The 24,145-nt window shown below is 39.0% G+C and overlaps 1 protein-coding gene across 1 annotated transcript; it reads right to left on the bottom strand.

The window, feature by feature from the left end:
• Positions 1 to 2,542: 2,542 nt before the first annotated feature.
• On the bottom strand, positions 2,543 to 10,098 carry th (tyrosine hydroxylase). The gene is made up of 13 exons (XM_042495437.1): positions 10,015 to 10,098; positions 9,381 to 9,584; positions 8,147 to 8,321; positions 7,950 to 8,038; positions 7,760 to 7,827; positions 7,591 to 7,641; positions 6,439 to 6,584; positions 6,169 to 6,304; positions 5,342 to 5,411; positions 5,203 to 5,259; positions 3,618 to 3,713; positions 3,355 to 3,488; positions 2,543 to 2,709 (listed from the first exon to the last, which is right to left on the bottom strand). The coding sequence occupies exons 1-13, from the start codon at positions 10,096 to 10,098 to the stop codon at positions 2,550 to 2,552; spliced, it is 1,470 nt and encodes a 489-aa protein (XP_042351371.1). The 3' UTR covers positions 2,543 to 2,549.
• Between the last annotated feature and the right edge of the window lie 14,047 nt (positions 10,099 to 24,145).

Here is a 24,145-nt window from a genome sequence, read left to right as displayed (position 1 = left end):
CGACAGACAAAACTTCTCAGTTCTTCTCATTATATACCAAAACACGCCCCTTACACCCACACCCCACCCCTCGCTCCTCCTCTTCACGGCTGGTAAAAAAAAAAATGATCCAGGGACGTTTTATGGAAAAGTGCTTAAAGGGAGCAAAAGCACAAAAAAGGGGAGAGAGAGAGAGAGAGAGAAAGAGAGGGAGAGTCAGAAAATATGGAACAATTCCATAGGCATTTTCCACGTTTACGCACTGTAACCTACAATCACAATGTTTACACACAGGACGCAGACTGAACAAGAGTAGACGTAATTCCTCAGACTCCAAGAAAAATGTCAATGTCTCCGCCCTGCTGTAATTAAGATTAACTATTCAGAGTGGAAGGAGTGTGGCCGAGGACTGTGGCTTTCCTCTGACTCAGGTGGAGATGTAGTCATCGGGGTAAAAGTGTCTGAGTGGAGGTTGATAACTTGAAGGTTGTCCTATCTGAAGGAAGGAGGATGATGCAGCAGTGACTCAATGATGCAGAAAGACTGGTCCTTGTGAATGCTCCAGCATATGATGGAGAAGAATATGTTAGGTTGCTTACAAACCAAAAAATAAATATAAAATAAATAAATAAACAAAAATCTAGTTTTTCACTCACACAGTGTGGATTACTGTTAAAAGTGCACCATAAGAGAAAAAAAAAATCATCTAGATTTTGCAAATGCAGCTTCCTTACGGACAAAAATGACTGCAGACATGAAGCTCCAAACTGATTTTACATTCAAGTAAGCTTTTTTCTTATCTTGATAAAACTGTATGAGGGATCCCTTATATAAGTGTGGCTCCTGCAGAAGGTAAGGATCCGGACATGTCTTCAGACTGACACCTAGTGGTCCGGATGGTGAACCTCTGTTTGTTTGTCTGGCAGCTTTTAGCAGGTTGGAGGGGCATCAACTGGACAGAGCTCTGTCTGGGCAAACTCCCCAAGCTTTGTCTTTTCAAAATCAATCATTATCTCAGCATTAATCACAGACAATACTTGTCTTTATTGTCCCAAATAACATATATGAAATGGACCCATTTGGTGAAGTTGTATCATTATCAGTAGTGTCTGTACTTTTAACTTAGGTGTTGGCCATGCAACAGATTTTAATTGCTATAAATAGGCTGCCTCATTGGATCTAAACATCTGTATTTCTAGTTGGTTTTTTTATTTGCATATACTTCTCCACCAGTTGTTGCTTTTCAATGTTTATTTGGTTGTTTTTAACATGATAATAATGTTGCAAAATAGCCTATTATGGTTTGCGGCTAGAGGAGAGCATAGTGAAGATTTATCCCTGCAGTGGGCTCAGTAAGAATTTAGTGTGATTTTGAAATCAGGCAGGTATGCTCTGCAGGACTGCCCCCTCTTGTGGCGGACACATGTAAACAATTATGCAGCTAAGCATCATTTAATGTTGGGCTGTGATTTGTTTGTCTCGTCAGACATGAGCTCGAAGCACTCCCTTCCTTGTACATTTTTAAAGGTCTTTTAAAAAGTGCCTTGAACGAAACATGTTGCTGCCTTATGTAGTCCTTGACCTAGGTGGAATGTGTATGGAAGGCACTAGGGTGGCCTGTATACCTCTTTTCTCTCTCTATTTCCCCTTTTGTGGCTTTAATCTATTGTATACGTGTCAATGTGTGACAGTTTACTTTTTACTGTTGCGTCTGCTGTGCCACCGACTTGAACAGGACTCCCAGGAAAATGAGATCTTGTTATCTCAGTGGGACCTTCACAGCTAAATAAAGGATAAATGAAATTAACAGATTATCATGAATAGATGTATATAAGATATATCTCTCAAGAGGAAGACTAAAACCTTTATGAAATGTGTCAACATGACAGAAAACAATATTAATTTGCAGTTCTTTATTATTTGATAGATTCTTTTTTACTCAGCATTAATCAACAGTACATCACATGGAAAGTGTGTTTTAATATTTCTTTCATTATGCTTATACACAGCAAGACAAAAACAGCATAAAACCAGATAAACCAGGAGCTGTTATACTCAATTACTGAATTCACATATCAGGAAAATAAAGCTTTAACACGGTAGATATATTTCTTTTATCTAAATAAAATAAATATGATTTAAATATACACTTAAATCTTTTTTTAAAATTTGATTTTAAAATAATTACACCACACCCATATAGTTTCCTTTTATACATTCAGCATCACAGTTCCCTTTTGATTTTGGTTCAGAATTTGACTTATTTTCTCAAACAATGCACTTGCTTTAGAAGCATATATGGTAAAAACCCTTTCATTTCACAAATGGATCCATACCCAACAAGGCGCTGAAACATCTTTGGAAACTTTGCCTGCTCTGTGTACTGAGGTTTTAATGGTTGCAACCTCGTAGGCCAACCAGCCAGCAAAAGCAAGCGACAACTCATCATGAAACGGCATCATACAGGAGGTACAGCACAGAAACATGAACACATTAGTCTTGGATCACGCGTTGGGACGTCTCAGAGCGCAGCGGAGAAGAAGCAGACAACAGTGGGGCGGTTACAGACATCATGACAAAACACTTAGAGCATCTGTCAGCATCTTGAGCTCGTCCTTCACGCCCTCCAGGCCTCCTTGAATCTTCAGCGGGTTGTCCAGCACCTCGATGCTGCTGGTGAACGGATCGAACCGCACCGAGAAAGGACGCTTGATACCAGCCATGTACCCCCTTGTCAAAAGTGTAAACAAAAAAAAAAAAATTGGACCCAAAAAAGTTAAAGGTGAAGTCGTCTTTGAGCTCAGCTGCTCTGTTTGACATTTGACACCCAAATATTTCTCTTTGCCAGTGGAAACTTCCCTTTAATTGACTAGAAAAAGTCCCCCAGTTGTAGTTCGTCCTGTTCTGTATGCATTTATACACTTAATAGAGTCTGGAATATTCTGTTTGTATCAGCACCACATAAGAAACACTATAAATATTTTCATAATGTACTCTGTTTCATATTTACTATGCTTTTACAAACATTCCCGTGCTGATATTTTCTCATTCATTGTGGCAAAGATGTCATGAGCTGTATTCTACCAGAGACCAAATGCTGTCAAAACACCCACTAAAGCTACTTGTTTTGCAGGGCAACATTTGATCTGTTTGCCAAATAAAACTCCAGCGTTTTGCCTTGGTAAGAAAGAATACATTAGTAACAGCTGTCTTCTGGCTGCTATGGCTGACCTACAAAAGTTTGTGGCCTCAGGGGTTGGCTGGCTGTTCTCTGACCTTGTCCTTACGTAACCCCCCTCTCCCTTTCTGTTTTTCTTCTCCTCTCTGTCCCTGTATGTTCTTGTGTATTTACATGTGGATCCAAACAAAAATTACCTGAATTTCTCCTTGGCATCTGAAAAACTCTCTGAAACAAAGTAGACCGGCTGGTACGTCTGGTCTTGATAGGGCTGCATTGCTGCGGCCTCTGGTTCAAACTCCCTGGTCTCTGGTTCATCAGACAGCGAGTGCTGGATTAAAATTAAAAGGAAAAAGATGGAGAATTATCGGACAGCTCAGCTGGCTGTGATTGCTTTTTTTGTAATTCAGGGAAACATTCAAACTTCAAGCAGAGAGCAGAGAGAACTGCTGGAACGCACCACCAGCTCTCCGTAAGAGGAGAGTAGTCCAGCACCATAAGCCTTCACTTCACCGTTCTGTTTACATAAACCATACTCCACAGTGAACCAGTACAGCTGATGGGAAAACATAAAGAGAGTTAATGAGAGAAATAACAATACTGGGATGGACAATCAATTCGTTATTTACATGAGGGGAGCAAGAACCAGAGGGGGGTAAGTGAAATCTGGCCAACATTACAGGACAACCAAAATACAAAAAAGACTTTGCCCTGACTGTTTATTGAATTTATTAATATTAAAACATCCTAAATACGTGGATGTGAATATATTTAATGAATAATATATTGGCATTTACTAAAACAAATTATTTTAAGTGAGTGAGTGCCCTTATGCCCTTTTTAGCTCAAAATAGTTCAGTTTTTTTGAAGAGGACATTTGCTCACTGTCTCATCATCCAGCCTGGCAGCAGCAGTGTGGTGACAATTATGATTTAGAGTTTAGCCTTTGTTTTATTTCTGTTTTTTGGTGGGACCGGTGGTCCTGTTTTCGTGACTTTGTTTCTGTTAGGTTTGGTTGTTTTGGAGTTGTAGGTTAGAGGGAGGAGCCCAGATCCTACGACCCTTTTGTGGGTTTGTCTTCCCCTCTTTTTGGCCTGCCCACTAGTTTTTAGTTAGATTTTGGTTGGTGTAGTTTGGTTTGTTTGATGGTTTCCCTCCCTTTTGTAAATTGATTGAATGTTAATTTCTGCTCCTCCTGACTCTTTTTGTTATGTTAAACCTCTTATCATGAGCCTTTCTGAGGGCTGTAGCAGTGTTTAATTGAAAACTTTGGATTGGTTATTAACTTACAAGAACCCTTTTGGCAGTGGAGAAAGCGCTTCAAGAGCTTTCATCAGTTATATCTAGCTAATTTTTGCCCAAAATGTCAGTTAAGTCTGTCTGGTTCTCGCCCCTTGAGGTCACATCATAGATGAGGGACTGTACAAAAATAATCAGGGAGGGAGGGGGTCAGAAAAGGGGGAGTAATTGTTTTTGGAGAGTATAGAGAAAGGATCTTTTGTTGGTTGTTTTTTTTTTTTTGGCTCAAACAATGATTTCTAATGATCTAACGATTTCTCATTAGATTTCTTGGGAGATTTACAAAAAAAACTAAAGACTGAAAGCTCCAGTTAAAATATTGCATCCAGAAAACGCCTTTTGGGTGTGCCATGGACATTATAAGAGTGTCTTGCAGTATGGAGAGGACAATCATGTCTCTGTATCAGGGATTTATTTTACACTAAATTTAACTATTTAGTAGTTGTAGGAAGCAGCAGGAACCTTTGGAAAACAGAATGCACCACTTGTTATGTTTTTCATGATTTTAACTATTTCCATTTCCACTTCCATATTTATATTACACTTGAAATCCGGGCAGAGTTGAAATCTTAGTTTTATATTGTTCTGATTTTTATCTTTGTCAAGGGAAGGGTTTGTAGAAAATGTGAGTCACTGGGAGGGTCTTGCTTTTTAAAAAGCCAAGCATAAGGTTCAGTCCCTCTCTCCAGCTCAGTCACATTAGTACAGTCTCAATGGCAGCTGGTGTTAGAAAACTAGAGTCTTACTGTGGACAGTTTCTCAATATCTTCCTCTGAAGCCCCAAGTGATGCCAGACCAAGGTTCTGCAGCAAATAATCAATAATTACCATGACATAATAATGCAGCATTTGGAAAATAAGTCTGCCTGGCCCTCCTCCCACTCACCTGTGAAAACTGAGCAAAAGTGCGGTCGGCCAGCATGGGGACGTGGCCCAGCAGCTCATGGACACAGTCACTGAAGAGAGAGAGAATGAGACAGATTAAACTGGGACCATGTTTGATCCAAAAGTGAAAAACCCTACACAAATAAATGTAACTAAATACAGACTTCGCGATCCCAAACTGGTAATTCAGTCTGGCCGCATTACAAAACAATGTTTACAGAGTGAAAAACAATTTTGTGCCCAGTGTAAAACAAGAGAAGTGAAGACAGAAGTTTGTTACAGACTGAACAGAAACTGAAAAACAAATAAGTTTGTCCCATACATCCAGACTTTCCTTTTATCTCTCAAGAAGCGGCCTTATATAAACTAAAAATCTGGGAAAAAAGCACCACTTTTATATAGAAAAGCTTTTTCAATTTAATTTTTTTTTTTTTTTGCTAAGTTTAAAATTTTTTCGTTCTTTCGTTCTTTTTCTAAATCAAGGATAAGTGTTAACTTCATCCGCGTAGCTGATCACTAACTCGTTTCATTCGGTGCACTTTGTATTTTTGCTGTTTTTCATAAATGAATTTGTTTGCTTTGTGCTGTCACTTTGTGCATGCTTTGGCAAAATGCTTTTGATCAAAATGACACTTCAGTATAAGTTGAATTAAAAGACAGAGTGAGAAAAAAATCCAAAGAATAACACCAGAGATTAAAGGACGGGAGGCTTACTGACTCAACATTATTGCTGAAACATTGATAGCACAAAGATTTTGATGGCAATGGACCAAAATGTGTGACGGGATTCGATACAATGAGCAAGGGCTGAGTCACGGTCGTACTCACGGCTCCGGGGAGTGCATGGGGGAGGAGGCATGTCGGATGTACTGGGTGCATTGGAACACCCGGAACGCCAAACTGGCCAAGAAATCTCTGGCTGAGAGCAGACCTGCCACTGGACGCAGCAGGAACCCTGTACGCTCTGTGTGCGTGTGTGTGTGTGTGTGTGTGTGTTGTTTTCAAGAGGTGACAAAATAGAGACAGAGGGGGATAATTAAACTCCAGGTTTGATGGACAGTGTAAACTTTTGTTCTTCATTTCTTATCCCATTTTTACCTTTGAGGAAGCGTGACACGTCCTCCAGCTGGGGAATGTTGTCTGGGCTGTACCCACAATGCCTTTCCAGCAGATGAAAGGCCTCGAGGTATTCACTGCAGGCATGCGTGGAGTACAAGTCCCTCAGAGTTGAGTAGACTTCCCTCCTAATTAGGGAAATAATTACATTATAGTTTAGATTTTCAAACAAAAAGCAGAAAAGAATATAGAGAACCCCATTTAACATACTGCAACAATGAATCAGTATAGAATAAAAATATATTGAAATTAAATTTGATTTGCAGACCCTGCCAAACTAAGGGCTGATTTTGCCATGTTTTGTTATGTGTACGTGTACTTTTCACTCTGAATGAGATCAGAGTTGGGTGTGTGGATGTCGGTGTGTTGGGAGTCTTGTTTTTTTCTTTCTTTCGTTTGTTTGTTTATTTCTTTTTCCTCTTTTTTCACTTTTTTCGAATTTCCTTTATATTTATATCTTAAATATTTTCTCAGGAACGTTTCTCTTTTTTGTATAAAAAAACTTAAAATGTACATCTTTACATTTATTGTTATGTTACCTTATATTATTTTTAAAAAAAATAGAAATGAATGAATTAATTGGGGACTTTTCATGTATGCTCTTGTCTGTGCTGTGATTTTTACTTTTTAATGTAAAAAGTTGGGGGCTTTTTTCAATCTTTTAATTTTATTGTTTTTAATCAAATACCTGTCAGTGCCTTTTTAAGTCTTATGTACAGCACTTCAGTTGTTGAGAATTGCTTTCCAAATTCTTTATCTTTAGAGATGTGTAACTTCCTTTTGTTTCAAACAGTCCAACCAAAAATAATGACACCAGTGAACATCCACTGACTTGTAAACTATTTCTGTCAAATCTCAGACAAGCTCACATTGACACATCTAGACTGCTTTGATAGCGCCCTCCATCTGTAACTAATTCACACAAAATACCCATCAAAGACAAATTATATCCAACGAGATGAAGCTGACTGAGTGGGTCGTGATTGGACACACAATGACGTGTTGATATTGAAACGGCAGGAAGGTCAAAGTGCTTGTTTGAAAAACAAGCTTCAATTTATTTTTCAGTGTAAATTTTGATTTCATGCTTGCTGGTTTTCATATTAAGGGCATTTTAAATGAGCATGTCCTTACCATGTGCTTATCTCCTCCTCTGTGTATTCCACTCTGGGAATCGACTGTCCACTGAACAAAAAAACACATGCATCAGGAACAATCAAGTACTAGTTTGTGTGTGTGCGTGTGTATTTTTTTTCTTCTAATGGATGTCTGCGTAGCATTTATGCAAACTTGTATATCTCACTGTCTGTATCTGAAGGCAATGTCTCCGATCATTTTCCTCCTCTGCCGATAAACAGGGTCTGTGTAGCCCTGTTCAAATCAAATATATCAACCACTGATCACATTTTCTGTGTCATGACATATTGGTTCAAACAACATAACCAGCCTAATAATGACAATTCTCATAATTCTGGAAAAAAATCATTACTTACGGGATGGTCTTGATCCAAGTCTGGATCAAATTTTGTGACCAGATGATGACATTTGTCCAAGTCTGCTATTTTCTTTGGGAACCAATGAACTAGAGAAAGAAAACAGTGGCCAATTAATTTGAGCTGCGTGTTTTTTTTTTGTTTTTTTTTTTTACCTCTGCAAAATTACATTATAAAGGCAGCAACAGAAGTGTTACATTTGACTTCTTTGGTGGTTTTAACATCTTCTGCGTTCCTTTTGATGGAGCTGATGAGAGTACTGACATCTGAGAGGTGCACCTCACAGCGAACAAAGTACTCCAGGCCCTCCAGGCTGTCCTTGAGCTTCCGGCACGGTCGTGTCTCCAAATGATGAATCTTTGCTTCAAATGTCTGCAAAACAGTCAACACACTGTAATGTAACTCTTGCAGCGGTACTGGATTCCATTCAAAGTATGACAAAAGTGGAATGCAGTTATTTTAGACCAGCACATCCATAACAATATGGAACAGTCTCATTGCATCTAAAATAAAATGTGCATGCCTCTAACATTGTTTTTAGCTGAATGACAGGGGAAAAATATGCACACTTTTGTTATAATAGCATGCTAATCATCAATTATAAATTTGGCTTTGCTTTCTAATTTAGCCACTGCCCCTTAAAGAGGTTTTCTGTCTAAAAAGACTGTTTTGCCTTTCACGCTATATCTGATAGCATGTGAGATCATTATCTGATGATCAGGATTTCACTGTCCAGTAACTGACATGCACTTGCTTGCATTATATCTGCTTGTAAATTAAACAGCTTATAAAAAAGCTGACAAAAAAACCCCGCTGACTGCTTTTCTCATGGAAAAGGTTTCAGACAATTTGGACCAAAATCTACTTAATTAATCAACATTTATAACTACATGCTGAATGGCATATCAAATAGTGGAATAACTTTGATTAGGGACTCCATTCATTTATATTATATTTAACTAGAGATTGTGCCCACTCTTTGTATTGTTTGATAGTTGGACTTGTCTGTCTATATATTGTGGTAACCTTGTTTTAAGCTGCCCGCTTGGCCAGGACACTCTTGGAAATAGATAATAGATTTTAAATCTCAATGGATCTTCTTTTACTTGGTTAAATAAGGGATATATATATATATATATATATATATATATATTATATATATATCTTCAATGTGGACAAAAATAACACCAAGTGTTGGATTTTTCTCAACACAACAACCAAAAAAAAGGTTGTCTCCTGAATTATCCCATTCTTTACAATGTATCTATAAAGCATTAGTAAAATATTTCAGCACTGACAAAGTCATGAGTTACAACTTATAAACTCTTTATGAAGCGTGACGTATTAGAAAGCATCCTTCACGTCCGTTTATTTCCTTAATATTGCTATCAAATTCACAATATCTTAAAGTAACAAGTACTTATGCCATACCTCGAAAACTTTGAGTGTCCGCGACAGTGCAGGCGTCTTGGAGTTTCTTAAAGTGAAGAAGAGGTTGAGCAGCGCTTTTCCATTGTCCTCCTCAAACACTATCTGCTCACTGGCCTCTGCAGCCTCTGCCGCTGCAGCTGCGGCTTCCCGCTCCTTACGCGCGTCCTCGATCAAGCTTTGCCGTCTACCGAGGAATCTTGGAGACTGTGACAAAAAAGAAAACACTTTTTTTTTTGCGTACTGCAGATTTATTTATTTATTTTAACTTTCTCAGCACAGATACATATCATTGGAGCGGGGAACTGGGGTTACTTACCTTTTGGATATCTCTTTGGATAATTGATGGGAACGCCTTACATCTCCAAATGCGCATTAGAACAGCAAAGCAGTCAAGGTAAACCTATGACACAGCTAAGACTTAGCTGCCACATTACACATTCAGCTGTCGTTAGCTTTTAATTGCTACATGTCTTTTTCTCTCCATGTCGTGCGCAGCACGCACAGCCGCTGCGTAATGGTCACCTCCCTTTGCGCTCTGCGCGTAATACAACAGTTTTGGACACATTGCTGTTCACACAATTACAGATTGTTGATTTTAACGAAATCAAAGAACTGATTTTTCTTTTTTTCTTACCGTTATGGAGTCGGACCTTTCCAGCTCGGATGCTGCTCTGCGGATGCTCTTTGTGGAGGACGTGGAGCTGCTTGAAAGGGGCATCTTCGGGCGCAGAAGTCTTGAGTGTTGTCTTTGATTGCGTGTCGAAGTGTGACAGTAGTGACAGTGTGGTTGTGGCGCTCTCTAGACCTCCCAGGCTGTGCTGTGTACCCAGAGCTTTTCCTTTTTTTCTCACCAGACAGGTTCCCTCTTTTTATGGGGTAATTTGTTTGCAGTTTCTGACGTCAAACACGCTAATCCCGCTGTAATCAATCTACGGGAAGAAGACACATCCCAACTTTGAGCCTATATACATTAAATACGACCTTTATTGAAGCCTATACCTACACACGCGCACAAGCGGAGAATTTAAGTTGAAACTGAAAATACACAACACAAGCACATTTTCAGTAGTCTTAAAATATGCAGTGAGTTTTGAATTTACAACATTTGTAATTAAACATTTTAATTTGTTATTTCTGATTTATATTCTTAAACCATTTTTGTAAGAATAAGCAAACCAGCACAAGTTCATGATACTGTTTAGTATATGTCTAAAACAATGTATATAAATAATCTTTTTCATTTTTTTTTTCTTAATTCATGTTTATTTGATGAACAAGTACACTAATAAGATGCAGTTTTGCGGTTACAAGAAACAGCTGGGTACACTAGTCATCTTTAAACAATAATCAAGCTTTGACCTCAGGGGTTTTACATAAAGGTTAGACCAGAGAAAAGTCAACTGTGGAAAATTAAGTCACTTTATCAGCTCAATCCAATCTCCACAGCTCCCACAAATTAGATTTGATTGTGGGAACACACACACACATGAAAGAACAACACGTTGTTTTCCTGTTAGGGCCGCTCTGTCTGTTTTTTTACCTCAGCAACAACCACATCAAGTAAATTTGTGGCGCTCTTGGCTGAGGACTTTGGTGGTTAACATGATTGTGAAGTGATGTACGGTGCCCACAGGCAAGCAGAGGTAAAAGGATTATCTGTGGATCTCTGGCCACATGCTGCCACAGCAGCAACCTTGCATGGGTGCAGAGAAGGCAAATGGGCCCCAGTTTGACTCTTCCCCCAACCTGAACACCAGGCTGAAAATGCTAAAGAGCACTTTTGTAGCCCCGGGCACAGACAACGGCAATTCTGTCCTTTATTGGGGGCCGACAGAGTAAGTATGACAAGCGGAAGATAAAGCAAACAGACAATGAGATAGAAACCACCTTTCCACCTTGTTTAAGCCAGTTTTCTGCATGGAAACAGAGTAAATTGGTATATCTTTAGAAATGAAGCATTGTTGTGTGTTTTTCTCTTTATCTTGACCTTTTATGAAAGTGGCATGACATAAAAGACCGAGCGACAGGCAGAAGCTTGACATTTATTCAGAGACAGGAACAATTATCAGTTTTGTAGTTTCTTCCATCCATGTCTTTTGAGCAGTTTGTTATTTTAATGCAATCAGAAATCATTTCTCTGGTTGATGTGAATGATAAGAAAATTTAGATACTTCCACAATAATTCACAATTTATTGAGATGTAAAACAGCCAGAAACATTAGCCATTTAAAAATACATCTGTTACTAAAAAATAACATGAGCTTGTTTCAAATTTGAGTATCTCTAGGGGAAAAAGAAATAAGACATAAAAAAATAATTGTATTCCAAACCACAAGAGACTAAATGATGGTACAGCAGCACAGGTTTATTCAGCTTCAACCAGATTTAGTGTGTCTGAGGAAGGACAGCTACAGGCTGAATCAAGACCAACTGATATCACTCCTCCTCCTCCTCACTCCAAATGTCTGCTTTCCTGTGTCAGCCCAGTTTTTTAAAACCATAGCCTTTTACTGGTTAGTGGAAATCACTCAGAGAGAAAACTTTTATGATCTTCCCTTTACTTTTTTGCTATCTGAAAGCCTGGCTCAGGCATACAGTATGTATTAATTTCAAGCTTTTAATGATAAAGAGCAGAGGTGTAATCTGGTGCTGTGCAAATGTCAGTGTCATCAGAATCAGAATCAGAAAAAATTTATTGCCAGGTATAGTTAACACAATACGAGGAATTTGTTCTGGTGGTTTGGTGCAACATAAATATAGGGAAAAAAAAGAAAACAGATAAAATAGAAGATACAAATATAAAATATAAAATATAACAATATAAAAGGTACAAGTCTAGTATTGATATTTACATTGAAATTCACATTTATATAGAGGTTTGAGTGCAACTTTATGGTGTGGATGTGCCGCATGACGAGCAGCAGTGCCGGTGATGTGCATTAATGAACACGGTAATGTAACGTACAGTCTATGAGGAGAGTGCGTCAGTGGGGGACCTGGGCCTTGTTTATGAGGCCTGTGGCAGACGGGAAGAAACTGTTCTTGTGGCGTGAGGTTCTGGTCTTGGTTCTGGTCATTCATATCATGTCATCGTGTCTAAACTGACATAATGTATAAGCTCATTTTGTCATCAGTGTGTGGAAGACAGATGACATGTCAGGTGAGACACATGCCAAGCTGCATATTGATAGATATATTGAGTTTCAAAGTTTTGCATTCCAAATAGCAAAAATGATATGAACCTTTTTGTTTTCTAAATGAAAAGTTAAAAAATGCATGCAACTTAATGAATAAATCTCACATAATGTTAATACGTTGTCACAGAATAAAAAAAAAAGTCCTCACTAAGAAAAAAAACAATGAAAAAATTCTTTGTATTTTTTATGTCCTCTGGGCTATAATTACAAACAACAATATTTAGTTTATCAACACCCCCCTCCTTTTTTTCTTTTGTTTTTAATATAGGCCACTACCAAATGGTTGAGATGGTCAATATAATATGGTAATAGTGAAACAGAGAGGAACAAATAGAACATTTGAAATAATTTACTGTTATAATGCTAAGTATGTTGGTATACCATCTATTAGTTTGTGACCATGGAATTAGCAGTTTTACTAGCGCTAAAATTAATTCTATACCTATTTACCAATACAGTACTTCACAAACATTTCAGAAATGGTGAATAAATCACTCTGATATAAGTTCTTTCACAAAATATATAATGGAATAACAACAAATATATGATACGATATATATACTATATATACACAACAGTGAATATTCATCCTTTTTTATTTATTGAAAAATTTAAAAGAAATTATCTTAGCATCACTACTTTATCCATAAAAGGCCAGCTCAACTGTAAAACATGTTTTTATACAGTAAATTAAACTTCCAAAATGTGTTCATCATATATATGCTAGATAACACTAAATAGATTATTTAATAACAATGAATGTTAGAAGATTTTTTACCTCTTAGGAAATAGTCAGTAGTTTCATTATCTTCACTTCACTACCTTTACTATGAAAGGCCAAATCAACTGTTTGGAAGAACATGTATTTAAAATATTATTTGACCCGTATTAGACATTTATTTTTTGTATAAAGCTACATGAATGTTTCCATTAAGACCTCTGAAACTACAACTCCTTGAAAAGATCTGCCTACCTATGAAAATCCCACCCCACCACACAGAGCCCTCATGTCTGGTGTGATTTGTCTTGTTACTAACTTTGTCTTGTTTTGTACTTACTGGATTTTTTTTAGCATAACAAACCTAAACTTGTCACAGTCTGCTCTGCGTCTTGCATGCTGCTGTGAGATTTTTTACACTTACTCAACCTCCACCTCTCTCCACCTGGCCACTCCCCTTCATCTGCCTCATCACCTCCACCTGGTGCTCCCAGCGGCTCCTTATCTCCAATCAAGCCAGTATTTGAGCATCCTCACTCCACTCACTCTTTGCCAGATTGTCTTCGCTTCCATGCCTGACGGTCCAGCACTCACGCTCACCGTTTTCCTGGTTTCCACTCGGCTCACCTTTGACCACCTCTCCTCGTCTCTTCCCCGGTAAACCTACACATTGGTTCCTGACCAATCATAGCTTCTTTCACGACCATTGTTATGTAATTGGGAAGAGGATTCCAGGGACAGACTTCCGGGAGCTAGAAAGTTCGATACCGGCTGTCTTGAGTTTGGAAAAGGCTAAAAAGAGAAAGAAAATGCCTGATCTTTCTTCTGTTTCACAGTTCCCCTTAGCAGCACCAACAATGTAATTCCTCTTTCACTTGTCGCCATGTTTGCATTCCTCTCTCTCTGCTCCTATTGGTCAACATCAAAAATTTGGCATGCTGAATACTAGATGAAATTTGTCCTATTTTCCATTCAAGTTTAATTATATTGAAAATGATGAAAACCTGCAGGTATGTCTAAGAAAGTTTTCTAAAATGTATTTCAGTTTTGACTAAACAACAGTGGAATATTTACAAGATGTGGCTCCTTCTCCAGCATTGAGTTAGCTCAGTTGGTGTGTCATTTTCTGAGTTTTTGAACTCTAAACAGAGGTTTATTAACTTTGTATTATTAAGTAAAAGATAAAGAAATTAATTTTGTAGGGGGCATACAGAAAATGTTTTCTAGATGTAAATGACCTTCATAAATGGTCTGATTTTAAGGTAGCTGATTGTGACATGCACCTTCTGCTACTAGACTCCTGGTGCGGTGTACAGTAGCTCGAATACAGAGGTTGCAAAGTCCACCCTGGCCGTAGTCAGGCTGACTCATCATCACTACTAAATCAACCCCTGTCATTGCTTATTCAAGGTATCGAGGCCACCTTTTGTTAAAAATGTTGCACTTGAAGAGGCGATATCTCTGTGCCATTCATCCCTCTGTGTTTATCCAATTCCATCTTCTTTTCTGCAAGTGTTGGACGTGTCCACAAATGACACCAGGGTGATAATTATAACAATTATGTATTGATTCAGAGGCAGCATTGTGCCTCTGTGAGTGTCAGCTTTTCCCTGCATAATTGTGGGACTTCAGAAAGGCTAATTGCAGGCAACGCGACCAGCTGGGCTATTATTCATCATCCTCCACATTTCTTTCTCTCTCCCGCTGCTGAACAATGCTGGTCACCTTTGTAGGGGGTCAATAGACTCATCCAGTTGATGAAGAGAAGAGGAAACAGAATATAAATGTCTTATTAATCGCAATAATGTTGGATAAACAGCCTCAAAATGAGCATATCAGTTTTTAGTCTAGTAGACTTGTCTACTCTCATGAACTTGTGCGTGAGTGTGTTTGTTTCATATGCATGAATGAAATACGATAGAAAAAGAAACTTTAACCCATCCATATGATGTCTGATTAAGTGTGATTGATTGTTTCTTGTTATTAGAATCAAATTGAGCTGCGCTCTTAGATTTGTATCGCAGTTAGCAAACAAACATTTGCCCCCTTTTGAAAATATGTGTATCTACAGTTTGATTTAAGCTTACTCAGATTAAAACAAAAAAGAAACCAACACTTCATGTTTAACCTTGAGGCCTAACAAACATGTTCAGCTCATTTCCGTTCTCATAAAACATTGCAAAAACTGTTTTTAACATTAACATCTGTGTCATTTACATCTGCATGCGAGCAGTCTTCTCTCATGACACTTTGCTGTATTAATTAGTGCATTGCAGTCAGCTGATGTTCAGTGAAATAGTGTGACGCAATTGTATTGCATATCCCTCATGCACAAGGGTCTATAGGCACATAACAAACTGGGCAGAAATTGCTCCACAGCACTGCATGTGGTCAAACACCCCAAAAGGTACCCACTGATGTTTGTATAAGTGTAGTCTGCCGAAGACTTTCCTATCAGAATATGTGCCGAGCCTTCAGTGTATAAGAGGAGCATTTTTTTTTTTTGCGTGTGTGTGTTTTTTTTTATTTAACGCTTTGCAATGGGAACACCACGTATTTACACCGTGCTACAAATGCCAGCATCGTGACAAGGCGCTAGGCGTGGCTTTTTGCGGTTGGCCGTTTTTTCAGTTCAAGCTCAGTGGAGGAGGGACAAACAGCCTGAATAACAACAACAATGGAGAGGAAATATGGTAATATACTGTACTATATATAATGTTTCCTCTCATGAACCCACACAGACTGGCGGGTCCGTCCTCTCTGCTTTGCTTGCCTTCAGCCTTTCCCTCAGCCAGAGCAGGTGCTCTACCATTGTACCGTCATGTTTATTTCTGCGGATATTCCATATCATAGAAACAGCCACAGCCAATGCGTCACAGATGAAAAACTGGGCGTTTCCTAAGGAGCACCAGTTAAAACACGTTGGTGGACATGGCCCCTAAGGAGTTACTGATCAGTAAGCCGTTCAGGATCAGTGTGACTAGGTTTATGTTATGTTGTGATAGGCCGTTGCTTCACCCTCACTTCATATGGGGTTCAGTAGACGGTGGAGTCTGTGTGAGATAGAAAAAAAGTTACGATATTTTAACCCTCTACCCAGGGTCACTGTCGCTCCTACGCCACTCGCTGGAGACGGTGTAGAACGTCTGATAGCGTAATATGCCTCCTTTATGCTGTGGACTCCACACATATTCAGATAGGATGGCCGTCTATGTTTATACAAATTTCAGTGGCCAAATACGTGCTTGTTATTGAAGGAGAGTAATACACATAGGTCAGATTGCACCAACAAGGATGAACCTTTAAATCTGATGAAATCATGATTTAATTTTAAACTCTGCTGCACCCATAGACTGTATATAAAGGTGGATAACATGACAGCTCCCCCAAAGTGCAACTTTTCAGTCTCGATCGTCGCCTGGTGTGTGACTGCCGTATAGGTCTTAAAGCTCGCCCCTCCATGTTAATGAATGAACATAGGCCAAACTAAAAACTCAAAGCACATGCCAAATACATTTTCCCCAAAGATAGTTTCTGTCACTGAAGGTAGTTCAGCACCCTGATGTTTGTTCAAGTTTTTGTTTTTGTGATAATTTCAGTTTTAATGAATCATTGAATTACACAAAAGGGGGCTTTTCTGCCTCGATTGACAGCTGTGACAGCCAATATATCAGCAATATTTAGCACTGAAAGAGCAAAATGTGATCAATAGTGACTCTAAAACCAAAGTGAGACCATTTTGTATGAGAAGACACCTGAATAATTACAAGAATAAAAAGTCCTAAAATTGTATTCAGTGAGAATTTGAATCTCAAAGTGCTCAGTATAACTTTATTGTTTTAAGTATTTTTATTCCATATACTCTCTCTCTCCTTTTGACAGAGCATCTGTGACTGACGATAACTGTGATTGTTTTTGCAAGTGTCAAAATACAGCTGCCGAGCGGAATGACTAATCATGCAGAGTGCACCTCCGGTGCCTCTGTCTACATGTGTAATTTGACAGTGGTGGCATAAAGTGTTCCTGGGTGGGCGATTGGTGAGGGACTGATGCTCAATGGTCTGTGATGACTGCCGTCATCACGCTACTGCCACGGCAGAGGGTAACAGTGGCTGTGACATGATGGCAGCACATTGCCAACATTACCAGCAGGCTGCTGCGACCCCATCCCGGCTCAAACTGTCAACATTGTGACCCAAAATAGTCTTCCCCTTCATACTTTAATTCAGCCTGGTTTTAAATCACTTGGGCTTGGGTGTGTGTGTATCTTCATGCACAGAGGTGCAAACATTCACACAAATTAAAAATGTAATTTAACGTGATCCCATTATGACTGAAAAAAGATTTCTAAATCAAGGACTACGATTAAACTAATCATCTTTTCCTTTTGAGAAAACAAATCATTCATGTCATGCTTCCCATTTAGAAAAGGAACATTGGGTTATGGTACTAAAGAAGGATGTTTAGAAAAGGACAGCTGAGATATGAAATTTAAAAGGAAGAATCAATTAAAAATTTTCCACCAGTTAAAGGGAAGCAGCGGCTTAAACTTTCTAGGCAATTCATTGATGTTACACTACAGTATATATGAAGTGCTTCAGGCTACACGTGTTGTCTCTTGCTCTTTGTTTCTTGAGCAGCTTGTGCTTTTCCAAATGTCATATCTGATAAGTCTGATCGTGTTCCGGATGCATCCACATATCTACTGTGTGTGTCATATCGGATATGCCCAGCAGGGAAAAAAAAATTTACATCAAGGGTTATAAGTCAGTCAACAATAATTTCCATCAATCACTATAAGTGATCTCAGAACTAACTGGTCACAAATAGCATAAGCAGTTTATTTCTGGCTTGCGGGCTACAAGCAATGATAGCAAAAAAAAAAAAAGAAAGAAAGATTTGATGTCAAGATCTATTCAGATATGAAACTTTTCATATTTTTGCTTTGAGAAAACATACCACCCCCATACACATACAGACTGTGCGCACACAATTTATTACACAGACTTGGTTTGCAATTCCGGAAAGCTACCATGCATCCAGTGAAGCACCCTGCACGACTCAGCACTTCTCATCTTTGACCTGCCTGAGAGTCCAAAGACAGAAACCTGCTCGTATATAAGTAGTCTGAGCATCATGTTAAAGTCTTATCCAACCATTTGCCGTGTCCTGGGGTCACAGAAGCACATAATGATGTTGTAACATCGGCCATTCCCCCTCCAGCAGTGGCACACAGCTCTGTGGCTGAAGAGACTCTAAATTGGATTTACCTTTGCTTAATGGGCCCCTGTCATCCTGCAGCCTGGAGGGCCAAGCTGCTGCAGCTCATGACGAAAATCAAGCTGCTGGAGACACAGCCAAACCCCACCTGTAGTGTTGCTGCTGCTTGTTCTGTCATACAACTGCATATCTGCTTGTTTAAAGCACTTACATATGTTTTAAAACTGACAACTGCTCATAATAATTATAAAAAGCATTCCCAGTCCTTTTGTACAAGAAGCTTATGACAACCCATATTTACCTTTATTGTCAGGCAGTGACTTGTTGTGTAATGATGACAGGAGCAAAAGGGGAAGTCAGGTGTAGTATAAAGAGTGAGTCAGCAAAGGGAGAAGGTGGAAGAAACGTAGGACTTTGACCCTTGAGACCACTGTTCGTGTCCGAAGTAAAACCAAATGTCTACCTGAGTTATTCCAAGCGCTATCCAAGGAACTTTGGTAATGTTATAACATGTAACATATTTAACTTATTTTGACCCAAAACACAATATTTTTCTAAACCTTACTATGTCATGACCCTGCCACTCCCACTGCCTGCCCTCATCAGTAGATTCACTCCACCTACTAACCATTACTCACCTGTTCCTCATTCCCCCATTACCTTCCTATCGGTCCACTTACACTAGCTGTCTTTGTGCCCTGTGCCATAGCTTTCCAGCATTTTATATCTGCCTTGAACATTTTGATCTAGTTTTTAACCCTGCCTGCATTTTTGAATTCTGCCTCAGTCCTACCCATTGTCATTTTGTTGATTGCATGGCTCATTATGTATCCTATAATGTTTGCTCAGCAAAGACTGCTTTCTTTGTTCATCTGCCTTCTGAGTCTTTGAACTGTGACAGACTAGGTAGTTTTATTGCCTAATCACAACCATTACACATTGACTAATACGGCTGTTAATAGTCATATACCATTTTTTGTGTTGATCTCCTGCCACTGGTAAGGTGCTATTTTATAAGGAAACGCTCCTGTTGATTGTATAAGAGATTAGGAACCAACAACCCATGTTGGCACCACTGTTGCAAAGACAACCAGATCACTTTCATCAAAGCCACATTTATACTTTGGTATCTGGGTATAGTTACCAATAGCTACCAGGGGAAAAAATGCTGTCTTCTACTTGCTTTGGTTGTGCAATAGTGAATGCAAGGCTTATAGGGAACCCATCCAGTGCTATTATTCTATAGCCATTACACTGTGAAATCAATATACATCATAATAATAGTGAAAGTTTAAAAAAGTCTATTTTCACTTATCACTTTCACTGATTCCATTAATAATAAAAGTGATAAAAGTATGCCCTTGACAGAAAATCTTTATATGTCAGAATGTGTATAAACCCTGTTTTGTTGTCCAAAATGTTGATGCTGAAATTGTAGGAAAGAAGAAGGGGGGGGGGATCAGAATGATAGGAACTGCAGAGGACACCAAACAGTAAAAACAAACAAACAAGATGTCATGATTGAAATTGCTTATTGGTGCAGATGAAAGTAAATTGCACTCAAATCGCGTAAAGCGTGAGCAGAGAATTCAGCCTGCCATAAGTTGGATCGATGGCTTCGCTGAATTTGTTACGCACGCAGGGCCTTCTGACGCAGCCACCTCAGAGGAGATGTAGTAGTTCCGCTTGCCATTTTTCATCCCCTACCTCCCACCCAAGACCTCCTCCTGTGAATAATGACTGCAGCTGTGTCAATGTGGCTGCTCGCCGTGTGTGCGCTTTTTTGTGTATCTTATTTTGATGGCTTTTTGCAGTCAGTGTGTATGTGTGTGTCTGTCTGATTATGGTGTACAGATAGGCCATTACTCATGCGTTAGGAGGAGAGAGGCTTAATGGACGACAGAGGATGCAGGGGCAGGATGGCTCGTAAATGCTGCCCTGTCCCCCATGGACATATCAATACTGCCATCTGGGAGTTTGGCCACTTCATTCACAAAACCAATACTCCTGTGGGATGAGATGCGCCAACGAGAATGCTATAGCTACGTGTTCAATCAACGGAAAAAGGCCTGAGCTATCATGACATCCACTTTCAGACAGATGTCAATTCTTTTGTGTGTGTGTGTGTGGGGGTGGGGGGGGGGGAGTGACACACAATGACACACACACACACAAAAAAAAGACAGAGAACAACAAAATACAACAGGGTTATTGACAGGACCACCTTGGCGTCCAGACTAGTCCTATTCCAGACAATATGGGCAACAAAATGTGTCTTTTTCTTTTCAAAGGTAAACAGTGTTGATTAGAGAGCTTTTAAGTGATAAGCAGATCATCTTTCTGCGCCATACATGTCCACATTCAACCAATCAATGCTTAGGAATTGACTGATCAATGTATGAAAATGTGACGACAAAAGTTCAATCAGTAATTAATTGTTCTTACCTACTCATTTCTATTCATGGTCACGGGAGCTAGAGCCATCACCACTGGTTACACAACTGACAAACACGTTCACATCGGTCAATGATTTTGAGTCTTTGTTCAGATGACTTGTATGTATTAGATTGTGGAAACCAAAACAACTAAAGGAAGTTAGTAAAAATGTGCAAACTCAGAAATGAGCAGGATTCAAGACCATAAGGGATTAGCATTGATAAAATGGACAACTTCTTTTAAAATATCAGTTTGTCATATTGGCAGAAATCAGCATGTTGGCCAATTCCGATATTTTATTTTAAAGTCAATATCTGCCAACATGGCTGATGTGCAGTTATAATCATGCATCCCTACCCAAAACCAACAACTGGGTTTTAAAGTCATGTCTTCTTTGAAAAAACAACAACCCAAAATCACAGTTTATCATCACCAGAAACTTTAAAATATGGTTGTTTATGGTGAAGGGAGAGTTACACATTTCCACCAGTCAAACAGGGAGGCTCAAGAAAGTATTTGTAGCTCTGGGGAGGTTCATGACATTAAAAGAAATAAAGAAGTCACACCCCAGCAACCCCCCAACTCTGATAAATAATCAAGACAAGATTTACAAACTGCTAAATAACAAAGGCAAACTATTCAAGTTAGTTTTGTTTATATAGCCCATAATCACAAATTTGTCTTATAAAATGTTAATCATTTGAGCAAAATATGTCAACCACTATTCTTAGAGCCTCTGGTTGTTTACACAATCCTTAAAGCAGAGAGAAAAATCAACAAGGATGTTTCCAGTGGCATATGTAAAGAGGTGACAGAAATACAAATATATTATAGCAAATGCTGAGGAGCAGCAACATATAAGCCTGGGATCATTTGCACACATATTTGATCACATGTTACTGTAGCCTTCTGTAGTTTAGTTACTAAGTTGTAAAAAGAGAACAAGAAGTATGCCAGAGAGAAAAAGTGGGAGAGAGCCGACAATGTATACTACTCCTATTGACAGATAACATGCATTTGACCCATACAGGTTCGCGTCAGGGAGAAGGCACATTTCCCTTTGGGCTACACTTATTACATCATCATGCCAGGAGAGTCACAGTGGAAGCTGTGACCTCTGTTGTGATGTTTTCTGCAGTTATTGCAGCCTCCAACAGTTTGCTATTCAAGACATTTCACATTTTAACATCCATTCTTTTGTGCTTCTGCACTGACATGTTATCAGCAGTATTTGAGAGTCTGGCTGTCAGTCCAGACAAAATTCGCACGTGACAAGATTTTATTTTGAATCATCTGCATGTTCACACTATGAAATGTGTGTACACACAGCTGGCCATGGCCCAGCAACTGGAGATGCACCAGCAAAAATAAGATTTGAACAGCCAGGTGTGTGCCTCTGCCCGCTCTGTGGTGAAGGGTACAAAAGACTGAGAGGGGATGTAATCTGAGAATTGGGACTTGCTGGCGGGCTGAAGCTGTAAAGTAGAGCTTTGTGTGACAGCTGCAGGTGTTACTATTGTCTTTACAATATCAGTCGCTTCAACATCTGAAGTGACTCAAAGCGCCACATTACACTGAGGTGAGGGGTGCACACTGAGCTTCCTTTTACATTTAGCCACAACTTCCATTAAAAAACAAACAATCGCCCTACATTTCCAAAATTAGCGATTACTGTACACTTGTTTCTAGATCCCTGGCTCGTCCCAAATGCTACACAATCACATTTGATTTCTTCTGGGAGTACAGATGCTGCTGGTAAATGTCACACTGTGACAGGCACACAGCCTGGTCACCAGAATCGTACCCTGAGGGGCCCCGGTGCTGTCACTTCCTCTCAAGTGTGTAGACTACACAGTGGTTGATGGCAAACGGAAAGAAGGCTGGATTTTAGTGCTTTTATGTCTGTAACCCAATGTGCTATTTCTGCAAAAAGAACATTTCTGAAAGAAAAAAAAAAACATTAACAGATGATCACTCTGGATTTAGTCAGATGTGTTTGACTGATTTAAAGTACACCATATTTCTAAATATATGACGTGAAAAGGGTGTGGATTTTCTAATTTGAGATATGCTTTCTAATGACAAGAGATGAGAAGCAAATGTGCCTGTCTGTTTATTGATGCTGACAGAAAATGACTCACCACCTCTCACTTGGAAACCTCTCTGTCACACATGGATCCAATCATAACACTGATGTTATCTGACAAAACAGGGAATTGATAGCTCTTGTCCTACTGCCTCATCCATGCAAGGGCTAACTACAAGAACTGGTTAATGCCTTTTATCAAATATGGTCATTTATTCAATGATGACGTGTTGCTTCACATCACGGAAATGTTTTTTTTTTTAAATATATTTACTGGTGTAAGAATGAAAAGTAAACATAGCATTTCTGCTATGTACAATAATCATCAACAGCTTCAAATTAATACAGTGACAATTATTCCTGCTTGATTGGTACAACCACAATCCTCTGCTGCTTGTTACTGAAGCTGTCTTAGATGTTTATTTGATCACTTCTATAGGAAACTACCAGCCAGTCCAACCATCTCTTTCAGTCATGTTAATACACAAACAGCTAAGTCAGCTGACATAAATATACATATTTTATTTGTTCCCTGTTCAATAGTATGTTTTTATTTGCAAATATGTCTGTAAGAGTGAAAATGAGCACCCGTCATGGTGAAAATACAATACATGGAAAACACAGACACACACACACTTAAACATTAAAACATTTATACAATCTTGGAGTGCACAGACACTGATAGAGTCACTGTCTCCTATGAGGCACATGATGCCCTCTTGTGGTCCAAACTGACTATGTCTTAAGGCTTTGGACAAAAGTGACTCTGCTAAATGAATACAAATATAAATCGGCTGGATAAGCACTCACAACATGCAGCAGTTCAATTAAGTTTTTTTTATTCCATAAAAAACATGCTGCATGTCTTATTTCAAGAGTCATCCTAAATCTCACAAAGCTTCAAGATGCTCTAAGAAGGAGCTGTTATTGTTGTACTTAAGACTTCTGAATTTTCATGGAGTTTTTAGATGGAATTTTAAAATAAAGAAGTGTATGGTCATGTGATTCAACAAAGCTGATTGCAGTGGTGTGAACAGTGGTGTGAGCAGTGGTGTGAACAGTGGTGTGAGCAGTGGTGTGCGCAGGCTCCTGCCAGTGATTAGCGTGT

Source organism: Plectropomus leopardus, chromosome 11 (assembly GCF_008729295.1).
Source record: "Plectropomus leopardus isolate mb chromosome 11, YSFRI_Pleo_2.0, whole genome shotgun sequence".
Taxonomy (NCBI): Eukaryota; Metazoa; Chordata; class Actinopteri; order Perciformes; family Serranidae; genus Plectropomus; species Plectropomus leopardus.
This window is presented reverse-complemented; position numbering and strand designations above follow the sequence as displayed.